At 44.1% G+C, this 26,264-nt stretch overlaps 1 protein-coding gene across 1 annotated transcript in view; it reads right to left on the reverse strand.

The window, feature by feature from the left end:
- PHLPP2 (PH domain and leucine rich repeat protein phosphatase 2) overlaps window positions 1-26,264 on the reverse strand; it is a 122,038-nt gene that overhangs the window by 63,567 nt on the left and 32,207 nt on the right. The window contains exon 3 of the mRNA XM_034788371.1: window positions 9,973-10,106. Within this exon, the coding sequence (XP_034644262.1) occupies window positions 9,973-10,106 (134 nt within the window). The remainder of the gene's footprint in view (window positions 1-9,972; window positions 10,107-26,264) is intronic.

The following is a 26,264-nucleotide window of genomic DNA, read 5'->3' on the forward strand; positions in this document are numbered from 1 at the left end:
TCACAGTTTGCTGGGCAGCCTCCAGACCCTGCACCCCTGGCTGGGCGCTTCCCCTCCCGGGCTCCAGCTGCGCTGGGGAAGCGCCGGCTGGGGGCGCAGGGTCTGGGGGCTGCCCGGCAAACCCTGAAGCCAGTAGCACTGGGGCAGCCCTTTCCCCCTGGCTGGGAGTGGAAGGGAGGAGGGGGCGGAGTTAGGGTGGGGAAGGGACGGAGTTGGGGCAGGGCTAGGGGTGGGGAAATGGGCGGGGCCAGGGCCTGTGGAGGGTCCTCTTTTTTTATTTACGAGATATGGTAACCCTAGTCTAGATTCAACTTCCAATTGGATCAAGTTATACTCTACTAGACTGAAGAGCTCATTATTAAATATTTGTTCCCCATGCAGATATTTACTGTCACCCATTAATTAATCATCTCTTTGTTAAACTAAATACATTGAGCTTTGAGTATTACTGTAAGGTAGGTTTTCTAATCCTTTAATCATTCTTGTTGCTCTTCTCTTAACCCTCTCCAATCAATCAATATCCTTCTTAGATTGTGGGCACTAGAAATGGACACACCATTCCAGCAGTGGTCACACCAGTGCCAAATACAGAAGTAAAATAACCTCTCTACTCCTACCCGAGATTCCCCTTTATGCATCCCTGGATTGCATTAGCTCTTTTGGCCACAGAATCACATTAGGAGCTCATGTTCAGCTGACTATCTATCACAACCCCCGCCATCTTTTTTAGAGTCAGCACTGCCCAGGATACAGTCTCCCATGGGACTCTATCCCCAGGGCCTACATTATTTGTTTCTACATTTAGCTGTATTAAAACACATTTGCTAGCACCCAGTTTACCACACAATCCAGTTTGCTCTGAATCAGTGACCTGTCCTCCTCTTATTTACCAATCCTCACAAATTACGTGTCATTTGCAAACTTTATCAGTGATGATTTTGTTTTCTTACAGGTCATTCATAAGAAATGTTGAATAGCAAAAGACCAAAACCTGATCCTTGCAGGACCCCATTGGAAACACACCTGCTCAATGACCATTCCCCATTTACACTTACATTTTGAGACCTATCAGCCAGTTTTAAATCCATTTAATGTCACTTTAATTTTATATAATTTTATTTCTAATCAAAATGTCTTTGATACTACATCAAATGTCAGAGATATTTAAGTATATTACATCAACACTATTACCTTTAACAACCAAACTTGTAATCCCATCAAAAAAGATATAAAGTTAGTTTGATAGGATCTATTTTTCATAAATGCATGTCAATCTGCATTACCCTAATTTAATTCTTTATTAATCAAGTCCCGTATCAGCCACTCCATAATCTTGCCTGGTATTGACTGGAGGCTGACAGGCCTATAATTACTTAGGTCATCCTGTTTACCTTTTTTAAAAAATGGCATAACATTAGCTTTCTTCAAGTTTTCTGGAACTTCCACTGCTCCATGACTTACTGAAAAATCAACTTTAATGGTCCAGTGAGCTTGATTAAAAGTCTTGGATGCAACTTATCTTGACAAGCTGATTTAAAAATGTCTAACTTCAGTAGCTTCTGTTTAACAACCTTCAGAGACAGTAGTGGAAAGGAAAGTGTGTTATCACCATATGATGAGACTATATCATTAAGGCCCTACTTGAATCGTGGGATGACGATATAATTGCAATTGAGTTGCGGCCAAGATATGGAAAATCGTGGAAAAGTAATAATGAACATTTATTAATTGTGGTAATTTGGAAAAGTCAGCCACCCCAGCTGACAGATATACAAGTCTCTGCTGCTCTCCCCCAGAGAGGGAGGAACAGCACCAGAGGACATCCCGGTTGCTAGAATATCTGCTTGGGGAGAGAATGGGCTGGGCCCAGTGCACTCTTCTTCTGCCACATAGAGCCCTGTGCTGGCATAGCACTGTGGGGAGACACCCGTCGCCCAAGCATTAGGTTTCAGAGTGTTCCATTGTGTCTGAAGAATGCAGTTAACCATGGTCTTCATCCCGGAACTTCAGCTGGTCTTTTAGCTATTCTGAGCTCAGGATCTTGATGATCAGGATTGAGACCAGAACTTCACTCAGTATTCTATGGGAAGCCAACTTAGAGAGAATGGAGGACAGATTTGATGTGCTCACAGTAGCCTGTGTTTCTGAGATGCGTTGCAGCATTCTGTACTAGCTGAAGGATCATAAGAGCTGATGGCTTCATGCTCAAATATAGTGCATTGCTGTAGCCTAAGTGAGAGGTAATGAAAGCATGTATAACTGAGGCCAGGTCATCATCTCCCAAAATGGGATGGAATCTGCTGCTAGCCAAATAGAAATCGTAGAAAGTGTTACTGGGGGATGATGCTATGTGACAGTTTAGATCAGGGAGGAAGCTAGCAGCACTTTTAAACAGTGGAGTGAACTGACCAATTGTGGGTGTGTTTCCAAAGGAGACTGCAATGTTACTCCAAACTCTTCAGAGCATTTTCCTCTATCCACCAGCAGAGCCTCTCTCTTGCTCAGGTTCAACTTCAACCAGCTATTCTTCATCCAAGAACTGATCTCATCCAAGCACTGGGCCACCTTGATGATAGTGGTATAGTTATACTGGGCGAAAGATAAATAAAGCTGTCTCTCTCCTGTGCATATTCTGGCACTTAAGCCCATGTCATCCTACTAGTTCACCTGTTCGCTGCATGTAGAGATTATAAAACCAACAAGACAACGGATCCTTGTGGGACTCCACAAGTGAGTGATATGGTGGAGGTGATGGAGTTTCCATCAGTACTCTTTGGATGAATCCTTCCAGGAACAACAAAGCATTTTAGCACTTTCTCCTCAACTCCTGACGCATCTATGTGCGCATGTTTTCGTCCCTTTTGCTCAAACTTAGTAGAACAGTTGGTTTGCCACACAACAAAAAAATGTAGCTCTCGCTAAACCGGAGATTAAAACAGTACAAGACATTAATGCTGAAGAAGTTTCTACTGTGCTTATACAGTGATTATTTGCACATACTTTTCAGATTAAAGGGATGAAGGAACTCTAAGGAATCCGTTTCCTAGAGCCAGATCAGATCTAGTCACTGCCAGAACATCCTAATCTGAATCACAGAGCAAACTAATGCAGCAGCTGGACTTCCCATAAACAAATTGGGATCAGATCTAGTCAGAATACATAAATCAGGAATTGCAATTACAGTAAATACTGTGGATTAAAAGAAAAACTAAACTTGAACCAAAAATATATATACCCAACTTTTATCAGACTCATGATTAGGATCTGTAATCAATCCCTCTAGTCCCATTGCTGCATTGTTGATTTTCTAGCAATTAAAAAAATTAATACAGACCCAAAAGAAGAAAAAATGAATGAAAGCTACTATAATAAAAGTCAAGTATTATTCAAAGAAGAGTTATTACTCTAGTGTGTAATATTATATTGGATATATGTTACACACACCAGCATTGCACTGACATCCCCCTTCCACCTATCCAAAGGCCCACACAGAACTATATCCCCTTCATCTACCTTTCCTCATACTATAACATGATCTCAGTGGCCCTGTACTGTCTGCATTTTCTGTCAAGAGTCCCGGGTTACAGGGCACAGGAGATGACTAAGTATACAGCAGCTCAGAACCCCCTTTGACAAGGGGAATTTACCACCCCACCCTAACATGGAATAGTTGGACTGTAACTAAAGAACCACTGCTCAATACTAGAGGTCTCACAAATATCCTGCTACCAGTGTATAAACTCCCCTTTTGAAGCAAATCAATCAAGAAGCTACCAAAAAACCTCTATCCCTCTCAGACAGGCTTCAAGTCAGTGCATGGTACAGAAACAGCACTTGCTGCTCTTCTGAATGACAATGGAAACATATCCATACTTTTCCTGCTGGATATCTCTGCATCATTTGGTATCACTGACCAAATACTCCTGTCCTACCGCCAAGAGGCTGCAGGAGTGAATAGTATCTCCCTGATATGGCTCAGGTCCTTTCTCTCAAACAATAGGTTTGTTATGGGCAACTGTTCCTCTACTCCATACTCACACTTGTGGAGCCCTACAAGGTTCAATCCTCTCTCCCATATCATTCAATGTCTATGTGAAACTGTTGGAAAGGCTGCCAAGACAACACAGGCCGAAGTGTCAGCAGCATACAACCACCACCAAGCTCTACATCTCCTTTAGGTCAAATGTAAACGGCACTCTCTCAATGTCTAAGATGAAATCAGCTCTCAGATGAAGAACAGCTGGCTGAAGCTGAAATCAGGCAAGATGGATGGAAGTGCTTCCCTCTTCCTACCAGCATCACAAGAACTTGACTCTTCTCCAGTATCCCCCAGAATTAACAGCATCTGCCCTCATGTTATCAGCTTTGTCCCCAGCATGGATATTCTTTTGTCTCCTTAGTGCTACTGGATGCACAAATAGCATAGCAGCAAAAATAACACACAACATAAAATAAAATAAACACACTTCCATCTGAGGGTTACCTACTAGGATGGGTGCAGATACATGGACAAGGTGAGCCATGGATTCATGACCTCCAGGCTTGATTACTTCATTCCTAGATACGAACTTCAAGTACACAATCTGAACACAACCCCAGCTGGTACAACACACAGCAGCACATTGATTAGCAACCCACATCACTATGGGGTCCCGACCCTGGAGCTCTGCTTTCATAGAATCATAGAATATCAGGGTTGGAAGAGACCTCAGAAGGTCATCTAGTCCAATCCCCTGCTCAAAGCAGGACCAACACCAACTAAATCATCCCAGCCAGGGCTTTGTCAAGCCGGGCCTTAAAAACCTCTAAGATTGGAGATTCCACCACCTCCCTAGGTAACCCATTCCAGTACTTCACCACCCTCCTAGTGAAATAGTGTTTCCTAATATCCAACCTAGACCTCCCCCACTGCAACTTGAGACCATTGCTTCTTGTTCTGTCATCTGCCACCACTGAGAACAGCCTAGCTCTATCCTCTTTGGAACCCCCCCTTCAGGTAGTTGAAAACTGCTATCAAATCCCCCCTCACTCTTCTCTTCTGCAGACTAAATAACCCCAGTTCCCTCAGCCTCTCCTTGTAAGTCATGTGCCCCAACCCCTAATCATTTTCATTGCCCTCAGCTGGACTCTCTCCAATTTGTCCACATCCCTTCTGTAGTGGGGGGGACCAAAACTGGACATAATACTCCAGGTGTGGCCTTACCAGTGCTGAATAGAGGGGAATAATAAATTCCCTTGATCTGCTAGCAATGCTCCTACTAGTACAGCCCAATATGCCATTGGCCTTCTTGGCAACGAGGGCACATTGATGACTCATATCCAGCTTCTTGTCCACTGTAACCCCCAGGTCCTTTTCTGCAGAACTGCTGCTTAGCTATAGCGGTGCATGGGATTCTTCCTTCCTAAGTGCAGGACTCTGCACTTGTCCTTGTTGAACCGCATCAGATTTTTTTTGGCCCAATCCTCCAATTTTTCTAGGTCACTCTGGACCCTATCCCTACCCTCCAGCGTATCTACCTCTCCCCCAGCTTAGTGTCATCTGCAAACTTGCTGAGTGTGCAATTCATCCCATCATTCAGATCATTAATAAAGATGTTGAACAAAACCAGCCCCAGGACTGACCCCGGGGCACTCTGCTGTGATACTGGCTATCAACTAGACACCAAGCAGTTGATCACTACCCGTTGAGCCCGACGATCTAGCCAGCTTTCTATCCACCTTATAGTCCATTCATTCAGCCCATTCTTCTTTAACTTGGCGGCAAGAATACTGTGGGAGACCGTATCAAAAGCTTTGCTAAAGTCAAGGAATAACACGTCCACTGCTTTCCCCTCATCCACAAAGCCAGTTATCTCATCATAGAAGGCAATTAGGTTAGTCAGGCATGACTTGCCCTGGGTGAATCCATGCTGACTGTTCCTGATCACTTTCATCTAAGTGCATCAGAATTGATTCCTTGAGGACCTGCTCCATGATTTTTCCAGGGACTGAGGTGAGGCTGACTGGCCTGTAGTTCCCCAGATCCTCCTCCTTCCCTTTTTTAAAGATGGGCACTACATTAGCCTTTTTCCAGTCGTCCAGGACCTCCCCCGATCGCCATGAGTTTTCAAAGATAATGGCCAATGGCTCTGCAATCACACCCGCTAACTCCTTTAGCACCCTTCGATGCCGCACATCTGGCCCCATGGACTTGTGCTCGTCCAGCTTTTTTAAATAGTCCTGAACCACTTCTTTCTCCAGAGGGCTGGTAACCTCCTTGCCATGCTGTGCTGCCCAGTGCAGTAGTCTGGGAGCTGACCTTGTTCCACATAGGGATCATCACTCCAAGAAGAAACAGTCTTATAGCTATAGGTAGCACTACCAACAAGCAGCCACAGTTTGCACTGATGCATTTTTACCAGTAGGTGGTCCCCAATGGCTGCAATCAAGGCAAATCCCCAGGACAAAAAATGCCTCTCCTTCCTCATGCTGTGTCCGTCCCACTGGGCTAAAAGATTCATTGTTATCTATTACATCATGACATCCGTGACCAGCTTGGTGACTCAGCAAGACACTGTCTTTCTACTGGCAGCTGAGCTGCTGCCAGAGCACAGAAGATTCCCTGACAAACACTTACAGATTCCTATGTTCATCTATCTGGTCTAGGAAGTACCCTGATCTCCATCATCCCGTGTCTAGTTTAGAGGCAGCCCCCACCTCATGCTCTCTGTATCTATTCTACAGCCAGTCTAGTAAGTTCCCTGCCCCTTAAGGCTCCCAGGTCCCTGTGACCATACCACTAACCAGTCCTACAGGCCCTCATTGTGAGCAAATTCATCATACTAGCATCTCTGTACCTACCTTACTGGCCAGCAGAGAAGGCTCTCTACCAGCAGTTTCCCCCATTCGTGTTCTTACGACCTCTATGGCCTGAAGGTTGGACTAAGGGACTTGTTACCAATTGAAAAGGAATTGCCCCTAACACCTGAAGGAAACAGGAGAGGGGATAAGGGAAACAACAGTCAAAGGTGTCTAGGGGTGCGGGTGGGGGAGGAAATCAGTAAAATTGATGCAAGCCTGCTGTTGTGCCCTCTTGGAGATGTTGCCCTACATGAGTGAAGTGACTCCACCAAAACTGTTCTCAGCAATGTTTCCTCTGACTTTTCTTGACCCAAATCCAGGGCCTGTACTCAATCCTCATCCTCTGACATTTCTTCTGGTTGCCACTCTCAACCATACACTACCTGAAATCTTGCCGTCTTGACTTTTGTGACGGTCTTCGCACAATTCTCCTAGCTCTCAGATCACTCCTTCAGCATATTTTAATTGATCCTTTTCTGTCACTTTCTATATGGTCCTCCAAAGTTCTATCCTCAGTCCTCTCCTCTTTTTCCTTTATGATCTCTTCATGGGTGATTTTACCCAGCTACACAGTTTCAACTACCATCTTTTGCCAAAGACTCTGAGATACCTCTCCACTCCTGACTGTCTGCCTCCACCCACTGCCATATCTCTGCCTGTATGTCATCTCCCCCTGAATGTTAAACTGTCAGGTCATGTTTAACATACTCAAAAACAAATTCCTGATATTTCCTCCCAAGCCCTCTCCACTCTGTAACTAATGATATCTTTCTCAATCACTTTCTCTGACTCCTCCCTCTTTCACCTCACAAATTCAGACTGTCTAAATCATACTATTACTTCCTAGATTACATTATGATCCATCCTCTTCTTTCTGTCCAGACAGCATAAACCCATTGGCCAGGCCCTCACTATCTCCTGTCTTGAACATTGTTCCTTCCTGTGGTATTGGTAAGGTGGTGAGTCCCAGCCCCAAAGGGTTAAATTAATTACCCTTGTTCTCCTTTTTCAATATAAAACAGTTAAGTGTGGACCACTACAGAGTGACTATCATGAAACATTTTAAACTTTCCCTGAAACACATCAAAAGGAGAAGCAGTTAATGCATTAGAAAATCAAGTAACCCTTTAATTTTAACAGTTTCCCTCATTCTCTTCTTCTTCTGCACCTACCATCTCCTAATGCTTCACCCCTCCGTCTTCCTATTCAACCAATCAAGCCAGTCTCTTCCGCCTATTTGGCAGCTTCTAACATGAAACAGTGTAACACTGTTGCCAAAAAAGCAAACATCATTCTGGGATGTATTAGCAGGATGTAAGCAAGACATGAGAAGTAATTCTTCCGCTCTACTCCGCTTTAATTAGGCCTCAACTGGAGTATTGTGTCCAGTTCTGGGTGTCACATTTCAGGAAAAATGTGGACAAATTGGAGAAAATCTAGAGAAGAGCAACAAAAATTATTAAAGGTTTCGAAAACATGACCTATGAGGGAAAATTGAAAAAAATGGGTTTGTTTAGTCTGGAAAAGAGAAGACAGGGGACATAACAGTTTTCAAGTACATAAAAGGTTGTTACAAGGAGAAGGGAGAAAAATTGTTCTTCTTAACCTCTGAGGATAGGACAAGCAGCAATGGGCTTAACTTGCAGCAAGGGAGGTTTAGGTTGGACATTAGGAAAAACTTCCTAACTCTCAGGGTGGCTAAGCACTGGAATAAATTGCCTAGGGAGGTTGTGGAATCTCTGTCACTGGAGATTTTTAAGCACAGGTTAGACAAACACCCATCAGGGATGGTCTAGATAATACTTAGTCCTGCCATGAGTGCAGGGGACTGGACTAGATGACCTCTCAACCAGTCCTAAGATTCTATGAACACTACTAGGTCTTCTTCCATGCTAACCTTTATTGGCATGCAACACCTTCCCCAAATGATCCATAAGGCCATCATATCCATTCCTCCAAAGCTCTCGAGACTCACCTCTGTGATTCACTTATATCAGCTGACTAATGAAGACTTAGGGGTCAGAGAGCACTTTTTAAAATTATAAACAAGTATTTTACTGCATCTCTTCAGGGCAAGAATTGCATCTTCAAATGTTTAACACTTTGTGCAGTAGAGCTTTGTGGTAATACAAATATTAAAGATAAAGATATAAGTCATCGTGGATAGTTCTCTGAAGATGTCCACGCAGTGTGCAGAGGCGGTCAAAAAAGCAAACAGGATGTTAGGAATCATTAAAAAGGAGATAGAGAATAAGACTGAGAATATATTATTGCCCTTATATAAGTCGATGGTACGCCCTCATCTCGAATACTGCATACAGATATGGTCTCCTCATCTCAAAAAAGATATACTGGCACTAGAAAAGGTTCAGAAAAGGGCTACTAAAATGATTAAGGGTTTGGTACGGGTCCCATACGAGGAGAGATTAAAGAGGCTAGGACTCTTCAGCTTGGAAAAGAGGAGACTAAGGGGGGATATGATAGAGGTATATAAAATCATGAGTGACGTGGAGAAAGTGGATAAGGAAAAGTTATTTACTTATTCCCATAATACAAGAACTAGGGGTCATCAAATGAAATTAATAGGCAGCAGGTTTAAAACAAATACAAGGAAGTTCTTCTTCACGCAGCGCACAGTCAACTTGTGGAACTCCTTACCTGAGAAGGTTGTGAAGGCTAGGACTATAACAGAGTTTAAAGGAGAACTGGATAAATTCATGGTGGTTAAGTCCATTAATGGCTATTAGCCAGGATGGGTAAGGAATGGTGTCCCTAGCCTCTGTCTGTCAGAGGATGGAGATGGATGGCAGGAGAGAGATCACTTGATCATTGCCTGTTAGGTTCACTCCCTCTGGGGCACCTGGCATTGGCCACTGTCGGTAGACAGGATACTGGGCTAGATGGACCTTTAGTCTGACCCAGTACGGCCTTTCTTATGTTCTTATGTAAGACAAAACATCACTCCCTAGGAGTCTGTTTCATCCCACAACCATGTAATAAATGCTCTCGAGAGAACAAAAGATCTGATTTGTAAAATGTTTCTCTTAGTAACCTTGGCAGCTTATTTCTAAAAGCAGTATCCAGTGATACATGTTAGGTGTCTGATGTGATCTGTTATATGCAAATTCTTACCATTGTAAAAGCGAATCATGCAGCTGAGATCAGAGTTTGCTGCCTCTTCCTGTATTCTCACAAGATCCTCAAAGCCGAGCCCAGCCAAGTACTCGTACACAATTTGAAGGGGTTTCTCTGTGGGCTCCAGCCTCCTAGTAACACAATCCACAAGAAGAAATGAGTTTAGTATGGACGTGAAAGAATTAACTTTTTTTTTTTTAAATGACAGTTACAGTGCAAAAAAAAAGCAACGACTTGGTCTGCTTCTCTGAAGATATCATCTGACAAGGACTCATTCCAGGGGCCTGTGATCCCTAGTTTGAGAAAGATGAACACTTCAAGTACTAAACCTTTTGATCACGAAGGACAGGAGGTCACACAAGACACACCCTGGTGATCATGCACCATCTAGGATTCTAATGATTGCAAATTCATATCTTTCAGACAGTTTCTGGCTGAGCAAAAAGCAGAGATACCATGGGGGAAAAAGAGCCGCATGTCACAAATCAAAAAGGATTTAAAACTTAGTCTTTTTGAAGCATATGTACAAAAATGAAAGAAACCCCATTTCAAGAAAGTTCCCTTCCAAATACAGCTGGCAGGAGAGCACATGAGAGAGAATCCTATGAGAAGGTTTCTTCAGAGAATTAGAGTGACAAGATAAGTCATTCCCCCTTCTTGAACGATCCCACATCCATGCAGAATTCTCCCTCCTAGAGAGCAGAGAGCTTGAGGGATGTTCCCAAAGAAAAAACATCCCATAACTACAACAGGCACCAGGAACTACGCTAGGACTAAATTTGAATAAAGAGAAAAGGGGGGAGGGGGTGCAAGATGTCTCTCTAAAACGACAAGCTTCGTGGATTTTAAGGCCAGAAGGGATCATTATGATCATTTAATCTCACCTCGTACATAACAGACTAGAAAATTTCACATGGTAATTTCTGCAACAAGCCCATAACTTCTGATTGGGCTAGAGCATCTCTTTCAGAAAGAGACCAGTCATGATCTAAAGGCTGCAAATGATGAAGAATCCATCACGTCCCTAGATAAGCTGTTGAAATTATTAATCATCTTAACTTTTAAAAATTCTCATTTCTAATCTGAATTTATCTAGCTTTAACTTCCACCCTTTGGATCCTGTTGTGACTTAGCCCTGGTCTACATTATGAGTTTAGGTCGAATTTAGCAGCGTTAGATCAATTTAACCCTGCACCCGTCCACACAACGAAGCCATTTTTGTCGACTTAAAGGGCTCTTAAAATTGATTTCTGTACTCCTCCCCGACGAGAGACTTAGCGCTGAAATCGACCTTGCTGGGTCGAATTTGGGGTAGCATAGACGCAATTTGATAGTATTGGCCTCTGGGAGTTATCCCAGAGTGCTCCATTGTGACCGCTCTGGACAGCGCTCTCAACTCAGATGCACTGGCCAAGTAGACAGGAAAAGCCCCGCGAACTTTTGAATTTCATTTCCTGTTTGGCCAGCGTGGCGAGCTCAGAGTGATCATGCAGATCTCATCAGCAGAGGTGACCATGGAGTCCCAGAATCGCAAAAGAGCACCAGCATGGACCAAACGGGAGGTATTGGATCTGATCGCTGTATGGGGAGAGGAATCCATACTATAGGAACTCCACTCCACCCCAGAGGACTGCCCAAGCAACAGAAAGCTGGCATTCAATAAGTTTTGAAGTGCAGTGTGGCCTTGTCCTTCCCTCCTCCACCACACCACCCGGTGCTTCCCTCTTCCCCTACCCCTCCCGGGCTACTTTGGCAGTTATCCCCCATTTGTGTGACGAATTAATAAAGAATGCATGAATTTGAAACAACAATGACTTTATTGCCTCTGCAAGCAGTGATCAAAGGGGGGGAGGGGAGGGCGGTTGGCTTACAGGGAAGCAGAGTGAACCAAGGGGGCGGGTTTTCATCAAGGAGAAACAAACAGAACTTTCACACCGTAGCCTGGCCAGTCATGAAACTGGTTTTCAAAGCTTCTCTGATGCGCAGCGCGCCCTGCTGGGTCTTCCAACCGCCCTGGTGTCTGGCTGCGCGTAATCAGCGGCCAGGCAATTTCCCTCAACCTCCCACCCCGCCATAAACGTCACCCCCTTACTCTCACAGATATTGTGGAGCACACAGCAAGCGGTAATAACGATGGGAATATTGGTTTCACTGAGGTCTAACCGAGTCAGTAAACTGCGCCAGCGAGCTTTTAAATGTCCAAATGCACATTCTACCACCATTCTGCACTTGCTCAGCCTATAGTTGAACTGCTCCTTACTACTGTCCAGGCTTCATGAGCCATGGGAGCAAGGGGTAGGCTAGGGTAGGTGCAACCGCACGGTGCTGCCGGCTGGGAGAGTAGCCTGAGGCAGAAGCCTCTAGCTCACATGATATTCCAGGCTGGACTGAATCTCCATGAGATGAAACTTAAAGAAGAGAATGACCTGGAGTCATTCCCATTTATGTCCAGGTGCCCCGACCGACCTCATTGAGGTCTGCCAGGAGCATCCATGTCTGCCCGGTCAGCCAGGAGCACCCAGGAGACGACGACAACAGCTAGCAGTCATACTGCACTGTCTGCTGCTACGAAGGCAAGGAGCTGCTGCTGTGTAGCAATGCAGTACTGCGTCTGCCAGCAGCACCCAGGAGACGTACCCAGGTGAGCTGAGCGGGCTCCATGCTTGCCATGGTATGTTGTCTGCACAGATAACCCAGGAAAAAAGGCGAGAAACAATTGTTTGCCGTTGCTTTCACGGAAGGAGGGAGGGAAGGGGGTCTGATGACATGTACCCCAAACCACTCGTGACAATTTTTTTGCCCCAGCAGGCATTGGGAGCTCAACCCAGAATTCCAATGGGCAGCGCAGACTCTGGGAACTGTGGGATAGCTACCCACAGTGCAACACTCCGAAAGTCGATGCTAGCCTTGGTACTGTGGACACACTCCGCCGACTTAATGCGCTTAGTGGGGGACACATGATCAACTGTATAAAATTGATTTCTAAAAAACCAACTTCTATAAAATCGACCTAATTTTGTAGTGTAGACATACCCTTTGTCTGCCAACTTAAAGAGCCATCTACTATAAGAAATCTTCTCCCTATGTATGTATTTAAAGACCATGTTTAAGTGGACTCAAATCTTTTTTCTTAAAATGAACAAATTAAGCTTCTTTAGTCTTTCAATGTAAAATGGATTTACCAAACCTCAAATCATTCTTATACCACTTTTCTGAACGCTTTCCAATTACTCAACATCCTTGTTGAAGTGTGAACACCAGAAAAGGACAGTATGTTCCAGGAATGGTCTCACCAATGCTGTATACCAAGGTAATACCAATTCCTTACTTCTACTCAACATTCCCCTGCTTAGCCAACACAATGCACTATGCGCTCATGTTGAGTTGGTTTTCCATTAGGACTCTAAGGGTACGTCCAGACTACCCGCCGTATTGGCGGGTAGCGATCGATTTATCGGAAATCAATATATTGCGTCTCGTTAAGATGCGATATATTGATCCCCGAACGCACTCCCCGTCGACTCCAGAACTCCACCTGAGCGAGCGGCGGTAGCGGAGTCGACGGGGGAGCCGCAGCCATCGATCCCGCACCATGAGAATGGGAAGTCGGAATAAGATATGTCGACTTCAGCTACGGTATTCCTGTAGCTGAAGTTGCGTATCTTACATCAACACACACACACACACACACCCAGTGTAGACCAGGCTAAGTCCTTTTCTGAGTGACTCCTTTCCAAACTCCACAGTTCTCCATCTTATAAGCTTGACCTACATTCTTGGTTCCTAGATGTATGACATTGTATTTAAGTATATTAAAACTTGTTATACAAATAAACCCCATTTATCAAGCAATCCTGAGAGCACTGTATGGTGACCTATCCTTATTTAGCATCCACCAACTTTTGGTGTCATCTGCAAATTTTACCAGCAATGATTTTACATTTACTTCCAGATCATTGATAAAGATATTGAATAGAATTGGGTCACAATCATTACATCCCTGTGGGACCCCACTAAGAAATCCCCCATTGTAAATGGGACAGCCACTCAATTACTTTTCAAGATCTATCATTTAGCCAGTTTTTGATCCATTTAATGTGTTACATTTTGTATAGCAGTAATTATTCATAATGTTATATAATACAATGCCTTACCAAAGTATGTTATGTTGACAAAAGAAATGTGATAACTTTTAATCTCATCAAAAAACATGATCAAGTTTGTTTGACGAGACCTATTTTCCATAAAATCATGATAACTGGCATTAATTGTACTACAATCATTTAACATATGTGGGAATATAAAGTATTTCATTATTGCTGTAAATTGAATATGTCATCCGGCTTTGTCCCAAATACAGAACAAACATTTAACACATCTTTTCTGCAACATTAACAATTTTATTGTCCCTGTCTATTAATAGATACCACTGCTATAATTTCTTATGTTCCTGATATAGATTCATAGATTCTAGGGCTGGAAGGGCCTCGAGAGGTCATCGAGTCCAGTCCCCTGCCCTCATGGCAGGACCAAATACTGTCTAGATTATCCCTGATAGACATTTATCTAACCTACTCTTAAATATCTCTAGAGATGGAGATTCCACAACCTCCCTAAGCCAGTGTTTCCCAAACTGTGTTCCACGGAACACCGGTGTTCCGCACAATGTGAATAGGTGTTCTGTGAAAGAATCATAATTTTAAAAAAGGGTCTTCAAATATGCCAAATTTAAAATTAAAAAAAAATTAAAGTGTAGTTTACAACTCTTTTTGAATGACTATAATTTAATATAAAACTCTCTTTCCGGTTATTGATAGATCTCATATTGAATATCATGGCGTAAAGAGAACGTGGCACGCATGTTGACCTCTACCCCTTTTGAGCACGTTTCAGTTAGTGACGTCGTATCCCTTCCGCTCGAGGCTGCGTGCACGGCAGCAGTATGCACACACCGTTCTCTTTACACCATGCTGAATATAACATTCACTCAACACATTCAAACCTGTGGGTCTTTACCGTGTGTGCGATAAGCACAACTAAACTAGCTTTGCTCAAAACAATATAAATATTTGTGACAAAATTTGACAAAAATCAGTATTTCTAAATATTGTTACTAAACCCAGTGGTGAGCTGGAGCCAGTTCGCACCGGTTCGCATGAACCGGCTGTTAAATTTTGAAGTGGTTTTAGAACCGCTTGTTAACTAGCTTCCCTGTGAGGAGGGGGAGCTGCGGCTTTGATGGGCTCCGGCCGGGAAGTGTGTAATTCCTCCTCCAGCCACCGGGGGCGCTGCACTGCAGGAGCCATGTGGGCCGCCTCCTGGCCCTGTTGCTGCTCCTCGGACCTCTGGCCCTGGGGCTCCCGCTGCTGCCTGGTGGGTCCCTGGCTGCTCTGCTAGGCCTGGGCTGCGTCCTGCTCCGAGACGCTCTCCTAGTAAGTAACCGCCACCCTGCCCGCAGCCAGCCCCTGCTGCACCCCCCTGCGGCCCTGCCCGAAGCCAGCCAGCCCCACACACACCCCTGTCTCCAGCCAGCCCTGCACCTCCTGCCCTGTCTGCATCCAGCCCCGCACCCCCTGCCCGCAGCCAGCCCCTGCCGCACGCCCCTACCTGAAGCCAGCCAGTTCCGCACTCCTGTCTCCAGCCCTGCCAATCCCTGCCACACACCCCTATGGCCCTGCCCGAAGCCAGCCAGCCCGCCCCATACCCCCATCTCCAGCCAGCCCCGCACCTCCTGCCCTGCCTGCAGCCAGACCCTACCTCCAGTCAGCCCCATGTCCACTGGTGCCCTGCAGTTCCCAGAGCAGTAACCCTGCACACCTGCTTCAATGAGGGGGGCAGGGAGCAGCTGGGACCCACACATGTGCACACCACCCCCAGGGAGTGGCAGGGACCCACACATGTGAAACGGAGCTAATTTCTAGTTCAGGCCCATCTTTTTAAAAAAAAGAACTTTAGGTAGGGTTAACATACATCCGTATTTTCCCAGACATGTCAGGCTTTTTGGTTCTTAAATCGCCTTTTGGAAAAATACGGACATATGGTAACCCTATTGGTACAAAAAATACATACTGTGGCACATCCCTTAAATCAGAACTTTTTATAGGGAACCAGTTGCTAAGATTTTAGCAGCTCATCACTGACTAAACCTACTCACCATGGATTTGTGGCTAAAAGAAGGAACTTTGAAATGAAAAGCAAGTTCTTCTGGTACTCCAACTGTGGTGGAAATAAACAGGCAAAATATTGCGACACTTCAAAGAGAGGATGAACAATCGCAGTCTTTTGTTGCCAAAAAATCTGTTAGTACTAGTGAGTTATCCAAGATGAAAGAATTTCCACCAAAGTATATCAAAAAAACAAGAAGAAACAGGTGTTAAAAGACTGAAACAAAAGTATGATGAAAGTTATTTGTCTTCTGGTTTTACGTGTATTGAAAATAAAGATGTTCCTGATGCGCAGCGCATCGTGTGCAACAAAATACTAGCAAACAGTTCATTGGCTCCTGCTAAACTTCGTAGGCATTTGGAAACCAAGCATGCTGAATACAAAGACAAAAGATGTAAGTTTTTTCAAGAGGAAGTGTGACTCACTTGGAAATTGTAAACTTTCGATGATTAAAATTGCTAAAACAGACAACAAAAGTGCAACAGAGGCATCTTATCGAGTAAGTTACCGTATAGCGCTTGCCGGAGAAGCTCACACTATTGGAGAAACACTTATCAAGCCTTGCGCGAAAGATATTGTAACGTGCATGTTGAGTGAGCAGTCTGGTAAAAAAAATTGATGCTGTACAGTTGTTAAATAATACTGTTGCATGCCCTATTAAAGATCTTGCCGATGACATAGAAAAAGAGCTAGTTTGCAGACTGAAAATTTCCCATGAATATTCATTGTAGCTAGATGAGCCCACTGACGTTTCAGGACTTGCTGTGCTACTAGTATTTGTCCGATACACATTTATTATTATTGAAGAGGACCTGCTCTTATGTGAATCTCTGCAAAGCAACACAACTGAAGAAGAAATATTCAACTATATCAACAATTTTATCAGAAAGCATGAAATTAGTTGGGGAAAATGTATTGATGTTGTGATGTTATGAGTGTAATAGAATATCTCATTGAAAGATGACAGAGCCAGAAAGAGTTAATTAACTCAGACTGACCTGACCCATGGGTGAACCTTAAGGACTGGTTAGGAAGATATGTAAATGAATAGAGCTTTGAAATGCAAGTCTGCATTGTTAGAGATCTCAAGGGTAGATGTTTGCTCAGGTTTTGTGATGTAAGCAAACAAGTCTTGTCTATTGCTATAACTTTAATTCAAAGATCAAAAAAGGAATATTAACATTTATGATGATACTTGAATGAAATAGTATTATTGTCTATATGTCTCTTTGACGGTTGCGGTAACCTGTATCTGAACTGTTTAATGGATAAATTACCCTGTGCTAATTGCCAGGATGTTTGGAAGGAGAGTTAAGCTTATTGTTTTCTCAGGATGAAAGGCTGCTGGAAATGTATAAGAACCCTGGGACACGATCCTACTTCATCTCAGATCTGCTTTGGGTTTCAAGAGGGGGAAACCTTAAGCCACAAGGATTGAGATCCCCAGTTATTGAATATGGACATTGATCTATAACCTATGGACTATATCTAAAAGGACTTTTGGCAACTACAAACTCATCTCTCATATGTATCTGAACCTCAAGAACTGAATTCAAGTCTATATGTATATTGATCTTTTAACCAACACACTCTCTCTTTTCTTTTTTAATAAATTTTAGTTTAGTTAATAAGAATTGACTATAGTGTGTATTTTGGGTAAGATCCAAGTTATAATTGAACCTGGGTATGTGGCTGATCCTTTGGGACTGGAAGAACCTTTTCTTTAATATGATGAGATAAGATTTTCAGTAATCATCATCATATCTGACAGGTGTGTCTGGACAGAGGCCTGAGGCTGGGTACTTTAGGGGAACTGCGTTGTTTGGACTTCTGAGTAACCAGTGAGGTACTACAGAAGCTGTTTTGTGCTGGCTTGGTAAATCTAAGTATTGGAATAACCACCAGCTTTTGGGGTTTGTCTGCCCCGTTTGGTTTGCAGGTCACCCTGATTGAGTGACCTCAGCTGGCTCACGGGCAGCACTGTCACAGATGTATACTGACGGTGCTCGGGCAATGATCGGGAAGATGAAGGGAGCTGTAACATGAATCATAAGTGTGGCACAAGAAAGCACTAAGAGCCACTGTGTTCTACACAGACAAGCACTTGCAGCTAAAAAAAAAATAAAATACCAGCATATCTGAAAATTGTGCTTGAAGCAGTACAAATTATCAATTTTGTCAAATCTCGACCACTTCAATCCAGGTTATTTAAAATTTTGTGTGAGGAAATGGGTAGTCAGCTCAAAGCACTTCTTTTACATATGGAAGTGAGGTGGCTATCCAGAGGAAAAGTGCTTGTGAGGCTTTTTGAGCTTCGTAGTGAACTACTGGTATTCTTCACTTCAGATAATTCAGGACAAAAAATTAATGACTGTCTGATAAATTCCTCATCGCTATTGAGACTTGTGTATCTTGCAGATATTTTTGCAAAATTAAATGAAATTAATCTGTCGCTGCACGGAAAGAATGTGACCCTTTTTACTACAATGGATAAAATTTAGTCGTTAAAAAAGAAACTGGAATTCTGGGCATCTCGTGTAGAACAGAATAGCTTTGACTGCTTCCCTACAGTACATGAATTTCTGACTGAAATAAATTCTACAGTCCATGAAGAAGTTTCCAGCACCATTTTACAGCACTTATGTGACTTGCAGGCCTCTTTATTAGAATATTTTCCTACAACTACTGATGATAATGCTTGGGTTCAAAATCCGTTTGTAATTACAGCCAAACCAGTCGGTTTTACTGCACACGATTATGAAAGCCTAATTAACTTAATTTCTGAATCTGATTTGAAACAAAAGTTTAAGGAGCTTCCACTGAATAATTTTTGGAGCAGCCTAATAGAAGAGTACCCTAATGTGGCTAAACGTGCAATTCGAGTGCTCCTTCTGCTACAACTTATTTGTGTGCAACGGGATTTTCGTATTATGCTGCAACAAAAGCCAAATATAGGAATAGACTTGATGCTGAGCCTGACATGAGGATTCAACTTTCCAGCATTATTCCTAATACTAAGCGAATTTGTGATAGAAAAACGCAGAAACACCAATCCCATTAAATCCAAATTTGTATTTGTTTATAAAAATAGATTTTCCTAGTAAAAATCTAATTTGTTTGGTGTTTGTGTATATATAAAAACAGCTTTTTTTTAAGCAGAACACGGTTTTTAATTTTGACTCTTGCACTTGATTTTTGTACTACTTTATACGCGCTTTTCAGTTAGAAATTGTTAGTTCAAGTTATTTTAAATTTGTATTTTTGCTTTCTTTTATAAAATAAAATGTATTTGAGCATAAATAACACAATTTTTTATTTGAAAACCAAACAACTACAAAATAATATTATAAGTGTTCCGTAATAGGCTAAAAAGTGTTCCGTGGCCAAAAAAGTTTGGGAAACGCTGCCCTAGGCAGTTTATTCCAGTGTTTAACCACCCCGACAGTTAGGAACTTTTTCCTAATGTCCAACCTAAACCTCCCTTGCTGCAGTTTAAGCTCATAGCCTCTAAGGATAGAACAAGAAGCAAAGATGAACAAGTTTTCTCCCTCCTCCTCATGACACCCTTTTAGATACCTGAAAACTGCTAACATGCCCCTCTCAGTCTTCTCTTTTCCAAACTAAACAAACCCAATTCTTTCAGCCTTCCTTCATAGGTCATGTTCTCTAGACCTTTAATCATTCTTGTTGCTCTTCTCTGGACTCTCTCCAATTTCTCCACATCTTTCTTGAAATTCGGTGCCCAGAACTGGACACAATACTCCAGTTGAGGCCTAACCAGCGCAGAGTAGAGCGGAAGAATGACTTCTCGTGTCTTGCTCACAATACACCTGTTAACGCATCCCAGAATCATGTTTGCTTTTTTGGCAACAGCATCACATTGTTGACTCATATTTAGCTTGTGGTCCCCTATAACCCCTAGATCCCTTTCTGCCGTAAACATTTTCCTACTGGCCAATTATTTTTCATTAATACATTTGACTTCTCTTATAAAGTGTCTATACTTCATGGCTTAATATACAATCACTACTATCAGCTTCCCTCTCTTTCCATTTGTTAGATTTTCATTTTTGTTCAAGTTTTTTATTACTGCTTTCACTTCACTTCTTTACCAGGAGATCTTTTTTAAACTGACAAAGCCTGCTTTATTGATTGCAGAATTGTGAGGATTTGGGGCATCTAGAAAAGTTCTCTTAAACAACTCCCAATCATCATTCACAATTCTGTTTAACTTTTTCCTCCCATTCAATTCAGCCCCTAATCATTTTCAGCTTTAGAAAATTAGCTCTTTTGAAATGACAGGTTTGAGAGTGTACGTATATACATCGGGTCAGACTATATTATTTTATACATAACAAATGTAACTAGGTTTAAATCTTCAATAGTGCACAAAATGATCCAAACAAATAAAATATCAAAAATCTCAATTCAAATAAGGGACATCCCTAAATGAACAAAACTCTAGGTACAAGTGAATTTGGCTTCTCCTTCAGAAAAAGACAGTTACAAAAAAGTAACTGGTGTTCTTTCAAGATGTGTTCCTCATGTCCATTCCATTGCAGGTGTGTGTGCTCACCACATGCACAGGAAGTTTTTCCCTCAGTGGTATTCGTAGGGGACAGGCTCTGGTGTCCTCTGGAGTAGCGCGCATATGCACCGTAAGGGGCGCCACTGGCTCCCCCCAACCCTCAGTTCCATCTTGCCGGAAACTCCAACTGTGGGGAAGGAGGGTGGGTCTTGGAATGGACAGGAGCAACACATCTCGAAGAACACCTGTTACGAAACAGTAATGGTCTTTTCTTCTTCGAGCGCTTGCTCACGTCCATTCCATTGTAAGTGATTCCCAAGCAGTACCACCAGAGGCAGATAGGAATTCAGGCAGATAGCATCATACAAGACAGCTTTGCCAAATCCAGCATCATCTCTGGCTTGCTGGGTGACTGCGTAATGCATCGTGAACATGTGTACCAAAGACCATGTCGCAGCCCAGCAGATGTCCTGGATAGGGACGTGCACCAGGAAGGCAACCGAAGACTCCTAAGCCAGTCAAATGAGCCTTTACTATTGGTGGAGATACAGCATGCGCCAACTCATAACAAGTACGGATGAAGGTGGTGATCCAATTCGAAATTCTCTGAAAGGACATCAGAAGGTCCTTCATCCTATCAGCAGTCGTGATAAAGAGCTGGGTCAACCTGCTTGGTGCACTCCATGTAGAATAGCAGGGTGCACCAGACATCCAGAACGTGCAGCCACCTCTCCTCACTGGTCAAGTGTGGCTTTGGACAGAAAACCGGGAGGAAGATATCCTGGTTGACATGAAAAGGGACCACCGCCTTAGGCAGAAAAGCCGGATGGGGCCCAGCTGGACCTTCTTGTAGAATACCATATACGGTGGCTCCGAAGCGAAGGCTCTTTCTTTGGCATAGAACCCGGGTGGCCCTGTCTATGCCACTCATTGGCTGCCGACACAAGCAGTGAATTTGGGGCAGGGTGGGTATAAAGATACTCATACCCCTTGCTGGGAATGTAGTATTTCCGCTCTGCCCACTTGGAGATGGATGGCAGTGAGGAAGGTGTATGCCACAGGGCCTTGGTGATTTTTGCCACCCCTTCGTGCACAGGCAATGCCACCCTGGCTGGGGATGCCGCGCTGAGTACGTGGAACAAAAAGTCCGAGGGCTCCAGCCCCAAGTTGGAGGCAACCCTCTTTAAGAGCTCCTGGTGAGCCTTAGCATCGTCCTGGGGACCTGGGTGAGAAGATCTCACTATCGCCTCATCAGGTGAAGACAATGAGGAGGCAGGTATGGGTGGGTCTGCCAAATCCGCCGCCTCTGTCATCGGAGCCTCATGCGAGGCTGGCTGGACCTGGGGAGCCCGCTCTGACTCCATGGCCCAGTGGGGAATGCCAATGCCCCTGATGGTTGGCCCTGGCCCGCAGGATCTCCTCCTCGCTGTCGGAGCCCGAGGAGGGGGATACATATCTGGGGGACCAGGCCAATACCGAGGCCGCCTGTCTACCCCAATCCTGTCAACCCTGGCCCCGAGCCTCTGCTGATGATCTGTAAGAGGGTGATGGGCTCACAGTGCCGCAATCTCGGTGACCGTTGTCGTCGTCCAGAGGATCTGCAACAGAACCCCGACGATCTAAGTCTTATGCTTCGGGAACATGAGTGGATCGACCGATGAGTCGGACAGAGTCAACATGCCCGCAGTAAGCCGTACTGGGGGTCTGGTGATCAGTGGCATGGCTCCAGGGACCAGTGTCTCCACCCCGCAGAGCAGTGCCATGCTCTGGGCAAGCGACTCGGGTGCTCCCAGCACTGGGGCTCTGAAGACTGGTGCCGTGCCTCTATGGGTCTGCACCAGCCCACTGGCGATCACTACCTCAAACCTGAGGAACGCTGCCTGGAGTCAATGGACTGACACTGGGAACTCCAGCAGGCCAGTCGGTCCATGTCCACAGGCTCGTGCCATTACTCAGGCAAGCTTTGACGGGGCATCTCCTGCAGTGAGGAGCAGTGCTGTACTGATGGGGACCATTGGAAGGGTCTTAAGGCAGCTTTACCCCTTCAACGGGGTACGGTCGTAGCCAGCATGGGCAGCACCGGCAAGGACAGGATGTCTTTCACGACATGATGGCACCACTAAGTGCCAAGTGCCTCTGCCAACTCCCTGGGGTGGCAGGCAGGTCCTGGAGTAGGCTCTGCCGCTCAGCAGGAGGCGGGGCCTGACCTCCATCTGGAGGGGAAAAGCTGTCCCTCATGGGTCTTTGCTCTCCTCTGGTCCTCTCCTTCCCTCCCAGCCTTTCTTTGCTTTTTAGCCGGTACTGGGGATGGGGATCAGCGCCAGTCTGCGGTCGGTGTCAGCAGCGCACTCCAGACCGAAGCTGCAGTGCTAGGAGCAGAGTCCAACCTTGTCAGCTCTGAGGCCAGGATAAGGGCCGACTCCATAAGGAGTGCTTGGAGACGAATGTCCTGCTCCTTCTTGGTCTGTGGTCTGAAACTCTTCCAAATGCAACACTCGTCACTAACGTCGGTTTCCCCTGAGCACTTCAAGCAGCTTCTGTGGGGATTACCGACTGGCATGGGTTTCCTGCAACAGTCACAAGGTTTGAAACTTGGGGACCGGGGCATCCCGTCCCTAGGCTAGGTCCCATTTGGGACTAACAAACTACACTAAAACTACTCCAAGGGAACCATAAAACTAACAATTTTAAAACAACTAGATACAAAAAAGTTCGCAACTCGGTACAGTTGAGAAGACTAGGCTTGCCAAGGCAAGGAGACTGTCACTGGCAGTAAGAAGAAATTGAGAGTGGCGTGGAGCCGGTGGCACCTCTTATACCAGTGCATACACGCACGGCACCAGAGCCAGTCCCCTACAGATACCACTGAGGGAAAAGCTTCCGGCATCAGTGCAGGTGGCGAGCACACACACCTACAATGGAATGGACATGAGAAAGCACTAAAAGATGATCAGGTTCAAGACAGATGAATTCCTCTCTGGATATTTCACTCTATGCATCCGAAGAAGTGAGGTTTTTACCCACGAAAGTTTATGCCCAAATAAATCTGTTAGTCTTTAAGGTGCCACCAGATTCTTTGTTGTTCCCTGGATATTGAATCCAAGTTACAGGTTTTGTAACATCAGAGGAGGACAACGTAGCCGCCCTGTATATATCTCAGATGGAAAGATTAAACAGGACAGGTCCTGGGGGCAGCCTTACTTGTATCAAGTGAGTCATGACATACCCTTCTAGTTTCAAGCCAGCCAGGACACATCTAAAATCTATTTAGTTTCTTATATTGCCACCCATCAACTTGGTATCTGAGCACCTATGTAAAAAAGAGGCACAGTGTAGAAATGGACCTCTTGGAACAGCACTGCTCAGCAAACTAGAATTAGATTGGGTGGACTTTCTAAGGGCTTTAGACTACTCCCAGTAGAACCTTACGAACATTTTAACATCAAGCATATGGAGAAGGCATCATCAGGATGTACATGAAAGTATCAGGAAAACGCTCATCCATGTAAAAAGCTTTAGTTCAGATTTCCTCCAGAACCTGTGATCTGCCACTCCAAAGGCCAATCACGAAGTCAACTCACACGTGGAATTGTCTGCAATCATGTTCGCATTCCTTTCCAGGTTTGTGGCAAACAGAATGTCTTGCCAGACAAAGCCCACTCCCACTTCAAGGCAGTGTTCCCTCTAATTTTTTACGTGCATGTGCAGAATTAATTTTATGTGCACAATATGGAGGTGATGTGTGATGGTGGTGGGGCCAAGGGGTTCGGAGTGTGGGAAGGGACTCAGGGCTGGGGCATTGGGATGGATGAGGGCTCTGAATGGAGGTGCAGGCTCTGAGGTGGGGCTGGGGATGAGAGGTTCAGGGTGCAGGACAGGGAAAATGCCATCATGTGAGTACCTCACTCTTCCTACAACAACACACCTGGAAACACCTAAGGAAAAAGACTGAACGGGGGGAAAGTGATGGTCCCAGGCTAAGGGACTGATAGCCTGTGTATAAAAACCTGGGAAAGCCAAGCTGCAAAGCCAAGGCTGCTTGTGCTTTAAGAATCTGCCAGCTTGTTTATCACACAGGATGAGAATTTGCTAATTCATATCCTACCTATCTAGTATGTTAAGCTCAGTTTTCAGTTTTATTTATTTACTAGGTAATCTGCTTCAATCTGTTTGCTATCACTTAAAATCTATCCTTTTGTAGTTAATAAACTTATTTTATGTTTTAATCAAAACCAGTGTGCATTTGATTAAGGTGTCTGTGGAAAATCTCAGTTTGGTTACCATAAGCGTGCATGGTCCTCTTCACATTGAGGAAGAGGCTGACCAGGGTTTAAACCCATATACTGGCCAGATTTGTCCAGGGCAGGATGGTACTGCTCTGGGGGCCTAGGCTGGTGATTAAAGAGCCTGCATGTGACTGCAGCTGGGTGTATCCTAATCTGTGTGAATGCTGGTGAAAGTGCAAGCTTGGAGGGCTTTGCAACTTGTCACAGCAGCAGAGTGTGAGAGGGAGACCAAGCCAGTGGGCCAGAGGGCTCAGTGCTACCCCAGTTCCAGGTGGCACCCCAGGGGGAACCCATCACGAGGTTTTCTGAAATATTTTGTAGAGCTATCAAGTGATTAAAAAATTTAATCGCAATTAATCACACGGTTAAACAATAATAGAATACCATTTATTTAAATATTTTGGGTGTTTTCTGCATTTTCAAATATATTGATTTCAATTACAACACCAAATACAAAATGTACAGTGCTCACTTTATATTTATTTTTATTACAGATATTTGCACTGTAAAAAAAAAAAGAAATAGTATTTTTCAATTCACCTAATACAAGTACTGTAGTGCAATCTCTATCGTGAAAGTGCAATTTACAAATGTAGAATTATGTATAAAAAATAACTGCATTCAAAAATAAAACAATGTAAAACTTTAGAGCCAACAAGTCCACTTGTCAGCCAATCACTCAGACAACCAAAAAAGATACCTCAAATAAGTTGCTGGAGAGAGACAGCTCCTACAGGAAACTCCTTTATAGACCCCGGTCAAAGAGGAATGGACTGGAAAGTTCCAAGGACAATGGTTAGAGTTCTGGGTGGTGCAGAACCAACAGTAAGTGAAAGCAGTTTGCCTCTTGATCCCATAATGTTGCCCTTAGGGGTCAAAAATGTTATCACTTGAGGAGTTCAGCCTGTATGGAACTAGTGAATGCAAGATCCAGGATCCTAAATAGATGGTATTTGTGAAGAAAGTGCATTACCCAACACATCCTTTCATCCTCAAACTGAATACAGAAAAACATGCATATTCCCCCAACAGAAAACAATGCAATCTGTAAACAGACAAAACCTGAAGGCAATCAGAAACGTGCAACTGAAGAGACTGTACTCGTATATGGTCTTTCCTACACACAGTACAGTACACACTGAGGGTTAGTGTAGTTGGAGAACACACCAGCAATTCACTGAGAACGCTTCCTCTCCTTTCATGTGGTGTCAAACCCTCCAGTCTAGTGTTTTCAGTATCACATACCAAGTACTGGTCACTTCAGCTAGGTCAGTGAGAGAGCACTATCAGGCTAGGGTAAGAAATAAGCA

This window comes from Trachemys scripta, chromosome 13, assembly GCF_013100865.1.
Source record: "Trachemys scripta elegans isolate TJP31775 chromosome 13, CAS_Tse_1.0, whole genome shotgun sequence".
NCBI classification, from domain to species: Eukaryota; Metazoa; Chordata; order Testudines; family Emydidae; genus Trachemys; species Trachemys scripta.